Source organism: Cydia fagiglandana, chromosome 5 (genome assembly GCF_963556715.1).
Source record: "Cydia fagiglandana chromosome 5, ilCydFagi1.1, whole genome shotgun sequence".
Lineage (NCBI taxonomy): Eukaryota > Metazoa > Arthropoda > Insecta > Lepidoptera > Tortricidae > Cydia > Cydia fagiglandana.
The window spans coordinates 12,236,306-12,248,539 of record NC_085936.1 but is presented as its reverse complement, the minus strand read 5'-3'; the positions used below and the strand labels follow the sequence as shown (position 1 = coordinate 12,248,539).

Below are 12,234 nucleotides of genomic sequence, written 5' to 3'. Positions count from 1 at the left end.
ATAGGAATTCACTATTCAAGTGGTAACAAAAAGTTTAAGCAGCCTGAAGCTATTAAGAGCCAACAGGAGTGGTCATTTGCCCATACAAACGTACTCGACTGTTTCCTCCGTGGTTTTTGAAGCTACAGCAATGATTTTTTCAACACAGATTAATATTAGCTTTTAAAACTATTAGCTTTTTTCTAGGTTTAACTGTCTGACGGTTTATTGTTTTTATTTTGTTCTGTTTTTATTTCATGTCTAGAATTTCATCATTTAAGTATCATCCGATTTCGAGAAACAAACAGTAGGTATAATATAGAAAGTTCACTGTTTAATACGATATCGAGCATTTAAGAAAACAATACCAAAACCATACCTACCTTGACTCTGTTCCAAAAGAGCACTTAACGACTTCAAATTGTGAGCTTGCACGTTATCCGCATGTTTTTAAAAACAGAGTATAGTATAGGTACATTAGGTACCTACTTGTAAAAGTAAGTCAATGCATCAAAGTCATCGAACGCGTTCAAGAAACACACTCGACGAGTTACGAGTACCTAACTACATATTTTATTTGGATACTCAATGGGCTAACTTCAAGAACTAAATATCTAAACTAAACAATAGGAGCACTCAACGTTACCCGACGTAGGCTTCAACATTAAATAAGTTCTGTGAAGTTCGTACTGTGGTCACGTATGAGAAAATAGCAGATAAAGCACGCCCACTCTTAGCTGCACAGTTCTTATCAATAATATGTATACATTTTTGGTTTTATTACAATTAAATAAGGTGCAAAACTGTTTACATATTTTTAACATCGCCCGTACACTTATGTACAATAACTCGTTCAGTTACAACGTGCCTTTGTGCCGTGTTTTAACAACATTTAGCTTACAATATCAACTTCAATTTATTTTTATGCATCCAGGAGTTAAGAACTAACTAATAAGGATATTAATAAGTAAATGAATAGTAAAAATATCTGAAACTTTAGTATAGAAAAGACGTTATTTACAATAAGGGGCTATTCATAATTTACGTCATTTCAAATTAGAGATGGGGCAGGGGGGTCTGGACATCGGATGACGTAGGAGGAAACGGGGTCATTCGAAGCATGATTTTTGGGATGATTTTAGAGGGGGGGGGGGGCAAAAATCGATGATGTAATTTATGGACAGCCCCTAAGCAACTTTTGCGATACCTATTCTCGGAAAACATATATTTTCGGCAGCAATACGGATGCAATAAATACGTGATGTCGATATCCATTATATCTAACTACCGCGACGCTATTATGATAATGTTATGAGTTAGTTCTCGGTATTGCTAGGTGGCGAGTATGTTTATTAAGCCAAGTATAAACTGTAAAGTAATAGTTTAGAAGTATAGTTTGCTAGAGCTGTTTGTAGATCACGTGAAAAGAGAACAACAATGATTGCGAATTATATCACTTTTTTTTAATTTTTCGTATAAAATGAAGTTATCAGTAATATGTTTCATTGGGTTTTAAAACAGACAATTGCTCACTTCAATGGACTTGAAATTAAAAACCCTAGCGGGTCGTAAGAAGAAAGGCATGATACTGGTTTTGTGTCATTTACGTACAGTCGCCATCAGCTATATCTGAGCGGCCAGGGTGCTCACAAATATCTGAACACGCCTCTATTGTCAAGGCGCTAGAGTGCGTGTTCAGATATTGTGAACACCTTGGCCGCTCCGATATATCTGATGGCGACTGTACTACGTCAGAACATTAATCTTTAGAAATGTACACTGTCCTAATATCAGACATAAAAATATATGAATAATCGACTACTTACCTCAAGAAATATGACAATACCTACGCAGCCTACTAAGCGTTTTAATATAAGCAGCAGTTATTACTACACCCCGTTATCTAATGCTCAGTTTGGGGGCAAATAGTGATGTTGCTTCACATTATTAGTCAATTCATATTTATCTATAAGTAAAGGGTTGTTTGTCAAAGTAAAATTCTTATTTTGTGAATGCTCTAGAGTCTCTAGACATTCATTCCAGACATTGATTATCGCAACTGCCCCATCACTTGCCCCCAAACCACAGTATAATAAAGAGTACTAACGTACAATATGGACACTCCCTGCCTCCCGTTGAAAGTGCCGCCCACCCGCTCTCGGTTACCTCACAGTTACCGGCTGGCAAGGCCGCGACGACGCGGTGCGCAGAGCGGAGGCCACGTAAAATATTCAAATATTAAACAAATATTTACAAAACCTATCAGATCACACTGAAACCAGTACAATACCTATATGAACAACAAATCATGTTTACAACTTACGTAATATGTTGGTGGCCTGAATTTCCTTAAAAAAATTTCGTTACCTTGTTTATACTAATTCAAAATTGGAAACTATTGTATAAATTGAGCTTAGATACCCACCTTACAACATAATACGATTCTTATTTCTTCCTAACTCGCGCAATGAGTTTTGAGTAATTGAGGTCATCGAACTTGACAACAAACTGGCGAGAACCCTCGCACGTCTTATCTCACTCACACAAGCATGGTACGCGTTTACCTACACGAGCTTACCTACGCACACAGTCTGTGCGTAGGAACGCGTTTGTTTCATACATTTTATCGCCAGTGTCCGGGGTGTGCCCAAACTGAGCATTAGATAACGGGGTGTAGTTATTTGTCATAGCGCCACTTGCACTGTCCTACTAACACGGGGTTAACCGGTTAAACCTGGAATTACCATGGTTACCAGTACAATATGTCACTGGGTTAACGGTTTAACCGCTTAACCCCGGGTTAGTAGGATGATGCAAGTGGGGCTAAATGTTACAAACAATTGAATGTACATGTATATGGCTACTCACTTCTCTGGTGTCGATAAGTTTTCCTTCCCTCTCCTTATGTTTCTTGTACAGCAGAGTAGGCACATCTTTCTTGGCCGTGTGTATGATGCCCATGCCAGCAAAACTGTCAACAATACGAACAGGAAGGTGACAACTAATGGGGGTAATTCATATGCAGAGATTTTGTCAAAAACTCCTAGTCACAAAGTTATAGTTATAACTCATCTCTACGTGTAGTCTAATATCTACCATGCTAAAATTAAGGGGATTACGACTTTAAGCATTACTAAGCCTATTTAGGTCAATTTAACATAATTTGAATTAGATTTCCTATCACTTATAAGTTTAAGTATTACCTAACGCCTCTAGTAATGTCGATATAGTTAAAGTTCCAACCTAATAACGACATTACGTAGATGTGCTGTGCACCTATTACTAATCCCACAATCCCCCTTATATGACATCCTCCCCCCTAAAATTCCCCGTCCGGTTAACATTAATTTCCTCCTTACATTAGTTACCGCTTTTGTGAACGTCTTAGCTAAACACGTAAAAAATAATAACTTGTATTTTTGTAGTTAGTTTTAATAATGTGTTTGTTTTGTCCTGGTTGTAGGTGGATCTACATTCGATTCTCATCTGAGTGAACTGCGTCGTGGATATTCACCGGCCAACTGTCTTCATAAAGAACGTGCCTTCCTAAACCTTGACGTTGGCGGAATCATCGACAATATTGATGGAGCCATAATACCCAAAGATTGATTGATCCCACAATTCAAGTACCTGAAGGTATTTTAAACGTATGGCGAGTTGCAAAATTGCATAGACACATTATGTATCCGCGCACACGTCTCTGTCTTCCTGCTCGTCCTCGAGCTGGTGCGGATGGCTTGAGCACGAGCCTGCAGCGGCCCCATGCTGGCTTGTAGCTACAGGAACATGTACGTACCTGACCCGGTAGCTGCCCCGCTCCGGCACCTCCGCGCACACGTCTCTGTCTTCCTGCTCGTCCTCGAGCTGGTGCGGATGGCTTGAGCACGAGCCCGCAGCGGCCCCATGCTGGCTTGTAGCTACAGGAACATGTACGTACCTGACCCGGTAGCTGCCCCGCTCCGGCACCTCCGCGCACACGTCTCTGTCTTCCTGCTCGTCCTCGAGCTGGTGCGGATGGCTTGAGCACGAGCCCGCAGCGGCCCCATGCTGGCTTGTAGCTACAGGAACATGTACGTACCTGACCCGGTAGCTGCCCCGCTCCGGCACCTCCGCGCACACGTCTCTGTCTTCCTGCTCGTCCTCGAGCAGCTGGTGCGGATGCTCGTCCGGCTTGAGGTGCTGCGCCAGTCTGCAGCGGATCAGTGCTCGTTTGTTCCAGTTCACCAACTACAGGATGAAAACATGTGGTTAGGCCTTGTACGCCATCGGAGCGGCCAAGGTGCTCAAAAATATCAGAACACGCACTCTAACGCCTTGACAATAGAGGCGTGTTCAGATAATTTTGTGAGTACCTTGGCCGCTCAGATATATCTGATGGCGACTGTACCTAATTAGATAGGGGGATTCCCCTACGATACACGATACCTATATGCAAACCACACAATACTCATAAGGGCCAGGCGGAAATAAATCTTAAGTCGATGTAATAGAATGCGGTTTACATAACATAACTAGTACTTCTCATTTTTATTTTTATCAACAGTAGCGGAGGTGTCCAAAACACAATTGGATTCTGAGAATTTCAGAATAGACCTCTATTGTCTTTATGTGATAATGATAAGCAGCATTCTACATATAGGTTACTATTTTATTTATAATGATGATTATTTCAGTTATTTGTAAACACGCTCATGTTGTAATATGAAGAGTATAAAATGTAATAATAAAATATAAAATGTGCGTTGTTATTGTCATTGTTCTTTGTGCAAAATGGGAACACATTCTGATAAGGAACATTTACAGTAAAGAAGACTAGTTGAAATACAATACCTACATGATTTAGTTCTTTTTAACCCCCGACGCAAAAAGAGGGGTGTTAGATGTTTGACGCCAATGTCTGTCTGTCTGTGGCATCGTAGCTCTCCAATGAATGGACCGATTTCGATGCGGTATTAAGTGAAAGCGTGATTTCTTGCGGTGGTTCTTAGCTATGTTTGAAACAAATCCTTTGCAGTTTGAAGAGTATCAGCTCTTTTCCATAATGATGTAAGCCATTTTTTGCATATAATGGAATTTTATGGCTTATAGCATAGGGAGTTTTTAAAATCGTTAATCTATTTCTTACCTCTACCATAGGATGCGTCTTGATTTTACTGGTGGTGCTAGTTTTGCCGAGTAGACAGCCGTGTGTGCCGACCATCTCACTCCTGTACCGGAACCGGAAGTGGTCCTGCGGCTGCTCCACGATGCGCAGGAACGGCCTGTCTGGGTAAATTTTATAAACCTTTAGACACGCGATAGTAAGCCTTATTGAAAGGTATGAAGGTTGATTTTAAACTGGTCCGTTGGCTGTTGCCAACAGTGCAGATTTTTTTTTAAAGGAAATTGTTGATGCACGCTATTTTGCCGACTTTACTTTTCTTTGTCCATCTATCAATAACGCCTTCAGTCATCTCATAAAAGCCCGAACTGTGATTTGAGTTTACAGAGTGGGCTGCTGCCCATACTATACACACACACACACACACACACATAGTGAAATATGTGTATGTAACTATTGTATAAATGGTATGTTCAAGTGAATGTTCAAATACCTTAACATTATGTGTTATGTGTGTATTGTATACTTAAAGCGGGACTGTTACTCGTAAGTCAAAAGCTTTCATGATTTTATGATCCAATTGTAGTTCAGTTATTTCAGGCTGTTTACTGTAATAATAATACTCCAGTGTTATGAGTAATTTCCTTATCAACAAGTAAGTTAATCCGTTACGGATGTATACATCAACTAGTAAACAAAACTAAAACCAACACTAATATGAATCAACCATAAATAGACCTTATGTTAGTTATGTTAAAGTAATAAAGTAGGTAAGTACTTATATCGATGGTCAGTGAACAATGTTGAAGGTGATACTGTAATATGGGTGCACAAATCATCTCAAAAATATGTCCCATAGCTCTTATGTCTGCGAATTAAGAACTATGGGACATATTTTTGAATAAGTTGGGTACACCCATATCTTTGCAGTTGACTGTACAAGACGGAAAAGGATACAAATGCATAATACACTCTACAAATGTACAGTCATCAGCAATAGGGCCGCAAAAATATATGACGCGCTCTTATTGCGCTCCAAATAAGAACGTGTCACATATTTTTGCGGCCCTAGTTGTGTAAGATACTATTGCTGATGACTGTACCTACATTTAGAGTGGAATAATGTGTGTAGCCATTTAAAGCATCAAGTTTCAAATTCGCGACATTCCGCATCCGCATATCTGGGACGCCATGAATGGCAAACACAGGTAAACTTCTTGAATATATTTCTAAAAATACAAAGTTACACTGTTGTACTGTATTTCCATCTCTGTCGCGCAAATAATGATAAGATTAAACGAACTTAAAGATTAAGCATTATGTTCAAGAAGTTTGCCGGCATGTATACAGCATTGTCTGACTCAAATGATCAACACTGGCATTTTCATGTAGATCTCTAGATAAAAAAGCCGGACAAGTGCGAGTCTGACTCGTGCACGAAGGGTTCCGTAGCATTACGCAAAAACCGGCAAAAAATCCCGTTGGTTGTATTGGAGTGGGTCCCATACAACTAACGGGATTTTTTGCCGGTTTTTGGGTTTACTTAAATATTTATTTTATTCGGTTTTTTTTTTCTCTTTTCTTTATCATCTCTGGTAACTGTATCTCTGTAAATTCCATCCTTCACCGTTTCTTTTTTAACTAAATATTTTTTTCCTTCAAGCCTCATTGTATATTTATTTTTAGTATTAACTTATTACTTGTGTCCGTATTATGTCCACCACAGGCCAGGCTATGCCTAGTGTGGTGGCCAGCATAAATGTAATATTGTTATAATTTTATTTCCGAAATAAAACATTTGTATTTGTAAAAAAAAAACAAAAAAAAGTAGTACCTATTTGTTGTTATACTTTTTATAGTGACTACAGAAATACATCTGTGAAAATTTTAATTGCCTAGTTATCACAGTTCATGAGATACAGCCTGGTGGAAGACAGACAGACGGACAGTGGAGTCTTAGTAACAGGGTCCCGTTTTTACCCTTTGTGTACGGAACTCTAAAAACGATGGTTCGTAGCATTACTATTAACATGTTGGACCAGCAATGTATGGTGAAATGGCAGAAAAATTTCAGCATGGTGAAACAAAAGCCAGGTGAGAAATATCCGGTAACCCTTGTGTTTACGGAAGGACATCTGGTGTAGGTCAGCTCTAAGTCAACCTAAAAATTATTTGGCATACTAATTAATAAATTATTTGGCATATTATATGGCAACTATGGCAAATCGAAAAGGATGTAATATGTGAAATCAACTCTATAATGTGAATCCACTTAAAAAAAAGGTTATCCTTGAATTTAGGTTAAAGTTTTAGAGGTTCAATAGAGATAATCGGCAATGCCACAGCTAGTGATATGATCAGGCATGTTATGTTGTGTAGAAGCCACCTTATCAGTTTTATTGCTTTGATTCTCAGAATTTGTAGTCTGTGATTCTGCAGGGTACAAACAAACAGATACAACTAGTAAAATGAGCCATTGTTAAGGTTCCGTCACACGCACCTGTGTGACGGAGCCTTTTTATGTGAAAAAGAGCAAGTAGTGAAGTTGAAAATTCCATAATCAAGCAAATCTACCATTTTGTCTTCACTGTAAGTTGGTCAATCAGACATCATATCATAATCATAATAGCCTTTATTGCCAAAAACTAAAACGGTATTATATTATAGATATAAACAAGTTAACTTAAAAACTAGCACATTTGATTGTCCGGATTAGTGGTTGGCGTGTCTTGTGACACATAGGCCTCTCCCAGCTGTTTCCATTCCTTTCTATTAGCGTCTTCTACTTTTGTTTTTGTTCTTAATTCTTCTGCTTATCAGTTCTATTAGTTTCATTTTTTTTTTAATCAGACATGCATTTTAAAAAACGTGGCCCCATCAATTGTATAATTTTCAGCCAAAATATGCTACTTAGTTGGCTGGCAATAGCAGGCAACAAAGTTTTAGACCTGAGTAGGTAAACACGTTTGTAATCTAGACTGCACTAAGGCCTGGCTATTTTTAGCTAAACATCTAAACACCCGCTACCCAATGGATTTAAACATGCAAACATCGTCAACTTCCCTATTTACATAGCATAATTGCTAATATGAGCACAGAATAAATAATAGTACTACCATACAGAGAGGACACTTCCTACAAACCCGAAGTTTGACAGCGGTTCAGGGTCGAATCATGCTATCCCTTTCTAATATATGGCACTATCCCTTTCGGCTATTTAGGGTTGTCAAAATTCAAGTGATTATCTTATCTGTGGTTGTGCATGCAAAAGGAAGTCAAGTGGTGCCAACCCTAATGCTTGGAGCAATGCTGAGCCAAACAGCAGAGTACGACCGAAGTGAGGAGTGTCTCCCCACTGATATTAGTAAGTATATCTACTGTAGAAAAAATGTCTAGATATGTTTTATTTTATTTATTAAGTACAACTACATGGTATGTATTACATATGTTGCATTACAATAGTGCCAAAGTACTTCACCTTATACAATACGAAAATTATGGAGTACATAATGTTGTCTAAGTATGTATAATATTGGGAACAAGGTCTCATTCTAAGATACCTAGAGTGGATAAGAAAAGAAGAAAGCAAAGGTTATATTTTGATTTAATATAATGTGTAATAATAAGTACATTATGAACCTATTTCTTTAGTAAACCTTACTGCGAATTTCTATTCTCTATAATACCTTAAGGTGTTAACAAAATTAATCTCGCTTTGTAGTTAAGAGTTCCATTTAGATACATGTGTTGTTACAAATCGTAAATTAAGACGCAATCATAATATTATGGTTAACACTGTTTTGTTTGCCATTGCCATAGCGTCCATAGGAAATACAGCACCCTTTTTTATTTACCTTTCATCCCGTTGAAGCCATTGATTTCGGCACAACTAAGTTCTGTGAAGACATTAGCCAACTGCGGCACTTGCTGGCATGGCGACCGATGCGGGGACCCCATGTAGGACAGCGGCGAAGACGCCGCTTCACTCATAGTATCATGCTCACTTGTTGACATTGTAATTTCACACTTTGAGAACTTAAACGTTGCAATTTTTACTTGATTGTCCACTTCTCACTCTTACATACAGTACAAACACTGGCCAGAGCGAAATAGAGTAGGGAAAAACCGAATGAAAACTTCACAATAAGAAAATCATTTGAACGAGCTCTAATAATTATTCGCTCATGGTGCACTTCTTAATTAAAACGTTGAATCATTATTAACAATTTAATATGTTTTCCTTGAGCAACGTACTACCGCTTCTGATCAAAATAGGAAACGAAATAATATAAAAAATAATGGCATTGGCATGTACACAGTTGCAGAAATCTCGCTGGCTTGGCTGACATTGACAGATCCAATCCAAGGTGTTGCCAGCTTAATTACCACTAATTCGCAAGTTCTGATCAAACAGATTACGAAAATGAATAAAAGAAGGAGGCGCAATTTTATTTTAATAACAATAAATGTGATACTGTCCATATTAATGTGTAAATAGTCCTATTAGGATCTACGCTAGTTGGTTGACTAAAGAAAATAATTATACACACTGAAAAATAATTATTGAATGTTAGTAAATGTAAATAAAAGAGTAAGTATTATCAATTCAATCTACCTAGTTCCGCATTGAGCTCCATAAACTGTATAGTATAAGGACTAGTAGACGGTACATAGAGTACTCTGAGTACATTATAAATACACATAAGGAAGATCTATAATTCAGGAGCAGAAGAAAAAAATTGTGATAAGTACAAAAATAATGCCCTCACTGAAGACACCGAGATTCAAATCCACAAGCTTTAGCGAGTGACTTTCTTTTAATTACCAGCTTGTTAACACTTATTTATACGAGTAGGTGATAAAGTAGTAAAAATTTGTCTCTTGTCTAATGATTATGATACAGTTAGAGTCAGTCCACGAAAAGTCTGCAGCGGATTTGATAGCCCACGCAGTGCACGTGTTTAAACGTCAAACTTCTATGAAATTATGACGTATAAATGACACTTGCACTGCGTGGGCTATCAAATCCGCTGCAGACTTATCTTGGTCCAACTCTAGTTACGGTTAAGTAATACTTTTTTATGCAAAATGGGGTCCGGTATGGCCGGTGAGGGGACACACAGCGTCCCCTCACCGGCCGGAGCGACCGGAGGGAGAGTAACAATTGTATGGAATACACATAACACATTGCTTCTATTCTCTTGCTAATATTCATATTACATATCTTTTTTTTTTTCAAAATATAGCAAACAAAAGTAACGCAGCCATACTTGTCCAAATAATTACTTACAATTTACAATAGCAAAGTGATGTTTGATGCCAGCGTGATTAATTATTTAATTTGAGTATGTGCTTATAATCCATAATACCTTTGTTTATTTTCATTGCCCCTTGAAGTACGGATTCTCTGACTTCAGCAGTAGCAGTAGATTATCTCACTTTCAACATAACAATAAGTATTTTTTTACAAACGTCACAACAATTATTTCAGTAAACTTATTTCCAATCAAAATAATAACCCAAAATGTACACTAAATGCAACCATAGAAAACCAAAACCATTAAATTGATTATTTTCTACTGTTGGATAAACGCAGTGTTGTCTTTAAAAAGGTTTTTTTTCTCAATCTAAGCCTCTAATCTAAGTCTGCCTAGTATACTTATAATATTACGGAGTAACATTTTATTTCTACACGTATAATACCACAAATGCATCGTGATTTAATACTTTTTCTAATACATTCTTACGTTTGACACGTATCAAAAGACGAAAAAAAAGATAATTAAGATAACTTGTGATCTGGCAACACCTGTACTGCCGAACGTTTCGCATATTGATGACGTAACACAGCCGGGGAAGAACCAGCCGGTTGACTCACGAAAACCCCCGAGCCCGCGCCGCTTTCGGTGCACGATGAACTCTGTGACTTCTGTGAGAACTCTGTTGACCGACGTATTAGAAAAGGTGATTTAATTAATCATAATCGTATTAGAAAGGATGATTACATTGATTATTGTCGAAAATAAAGATCATATTTTCACTTATTTATTTTCCTTCTTAAGTTATATAGGTTGTTTATAACATGAATATAAAAATAAAATACAAAAGCACATAAAATACAATAAAAATACATATAAACACATTATAAACAAACCTAACCTAGGGTGCCGTGCTGCCGGCAGCGGGGCAGGGCCCAAGCTGCCGGTGGTCAGGGCCGCAGCAGAGTGAGGAATCGACGTACTATTATATACGCGCCTTGTCCAAAATTACCGCTTTCTGCATCTGACCCTTGTATTATTATCAATTTCAATCTAGGTAATCGTAAAAGCTAGGAATTATACTCACTGTTCTTTCACGCCGCAACATAATATCATATTATGTAGGTACATACTTAACAATAATAACCATAATTGTGACATTATGTAACTTTAGGATCTTAAAGAAAAATATTATGAATTATACCTAAACCTGTCCAAATAATTTGTTATCTTAGTAAAATGTTGGTAAAGTGCATTGGGGTAATTTAGAAAATGACAATATCTATAAAACCAGAAGCACTCCGTACTTTAGCAACACGCTACTGCAACGCTTACCACGTCATGTAGCGTACTGTTACTACAGTAGAAAGTGCTTCTATCTTAGTAGATATTTGCCATTTTCCAAATTATCCCGCCTTCGAAATTAACCCAATGCACCCTACAAAAACCGGATACTGGGTGGTCAATTAACTAAACGAATTGTCCTTAATAGTATCTGAGATAAGATATAGGTATTAGCATATTAAGTACTTACCTACAAAACATAATTTTAGGCGGTTATCCCACTGCAAAACGGATGCGGCGCTAGTGCGAAGACCACTTAAGTATACTTACTTAATTTCTCTTGTACAATTAGGATTTGAGTTAATTTAGTCAATTGCCAAAACCACTACCTAGTACCCAAGTAGTACAAACATGTTGTAGGTACCTATAACAACATTTATACTGTACAGTCACCTGCAATAACATGTTACTCTTCGAAGGCCACAAAAATATGTGACACTTTCTTATAGCTCTACAAATAAGTTCGTGTCAGATATTTTTGCGGCCTTCGATGTGTAACATAACTAACATATTATTGCAGGTGACTGTACATACAGCTAGCAATTAGAAGAA

The 12,234-nt window shown here is 37.7% G+C and overlaps 1 protein-coding gene across 2 annotated transcripts in view; it reads right to left on the bottom strand.

Annotated features, from left to right (window-relative positions):
* LOC134664459 (uncharacterized) overlaps nucleotides 1-9,419 on the bottom strand; it is a 37,475-nt gene extending 28,056 nt beyond the window's left edge. For both annotated transcript variants that reach the window (XM_063521120.1, XM_063521121.1), the window contains exons 1-4: nucleotides 8,935-9,419; nucleotides 5,105-5,244; nucleotides 4,058-4,206; nucleotides 2,848-2,950 (exon numbers count right to left, since the gene is read on the bottom strand). In XM_063521120.1, the coding sequence (XP_063377190.1) occupies nucleotides 2,848-2,950; nucleotides 4,058-4,206; nucleotides 5,105-5,244; nucleotides 8,935-9,094 (552 nt within the window). In that variant the 5' untranslated portion in view covers nucleotides 9,095-9,419. The remainder of the gene's footprint in view (nucleotides 1-2,847; nucleotides 2,951-4,057; nucleotides 4,207-5,104; nucleotides 5,245-8,934) is intronic.
* Between the last annotated feature and the right edge of the window lie 2,815 nt (nucleotides 9,420-12,234).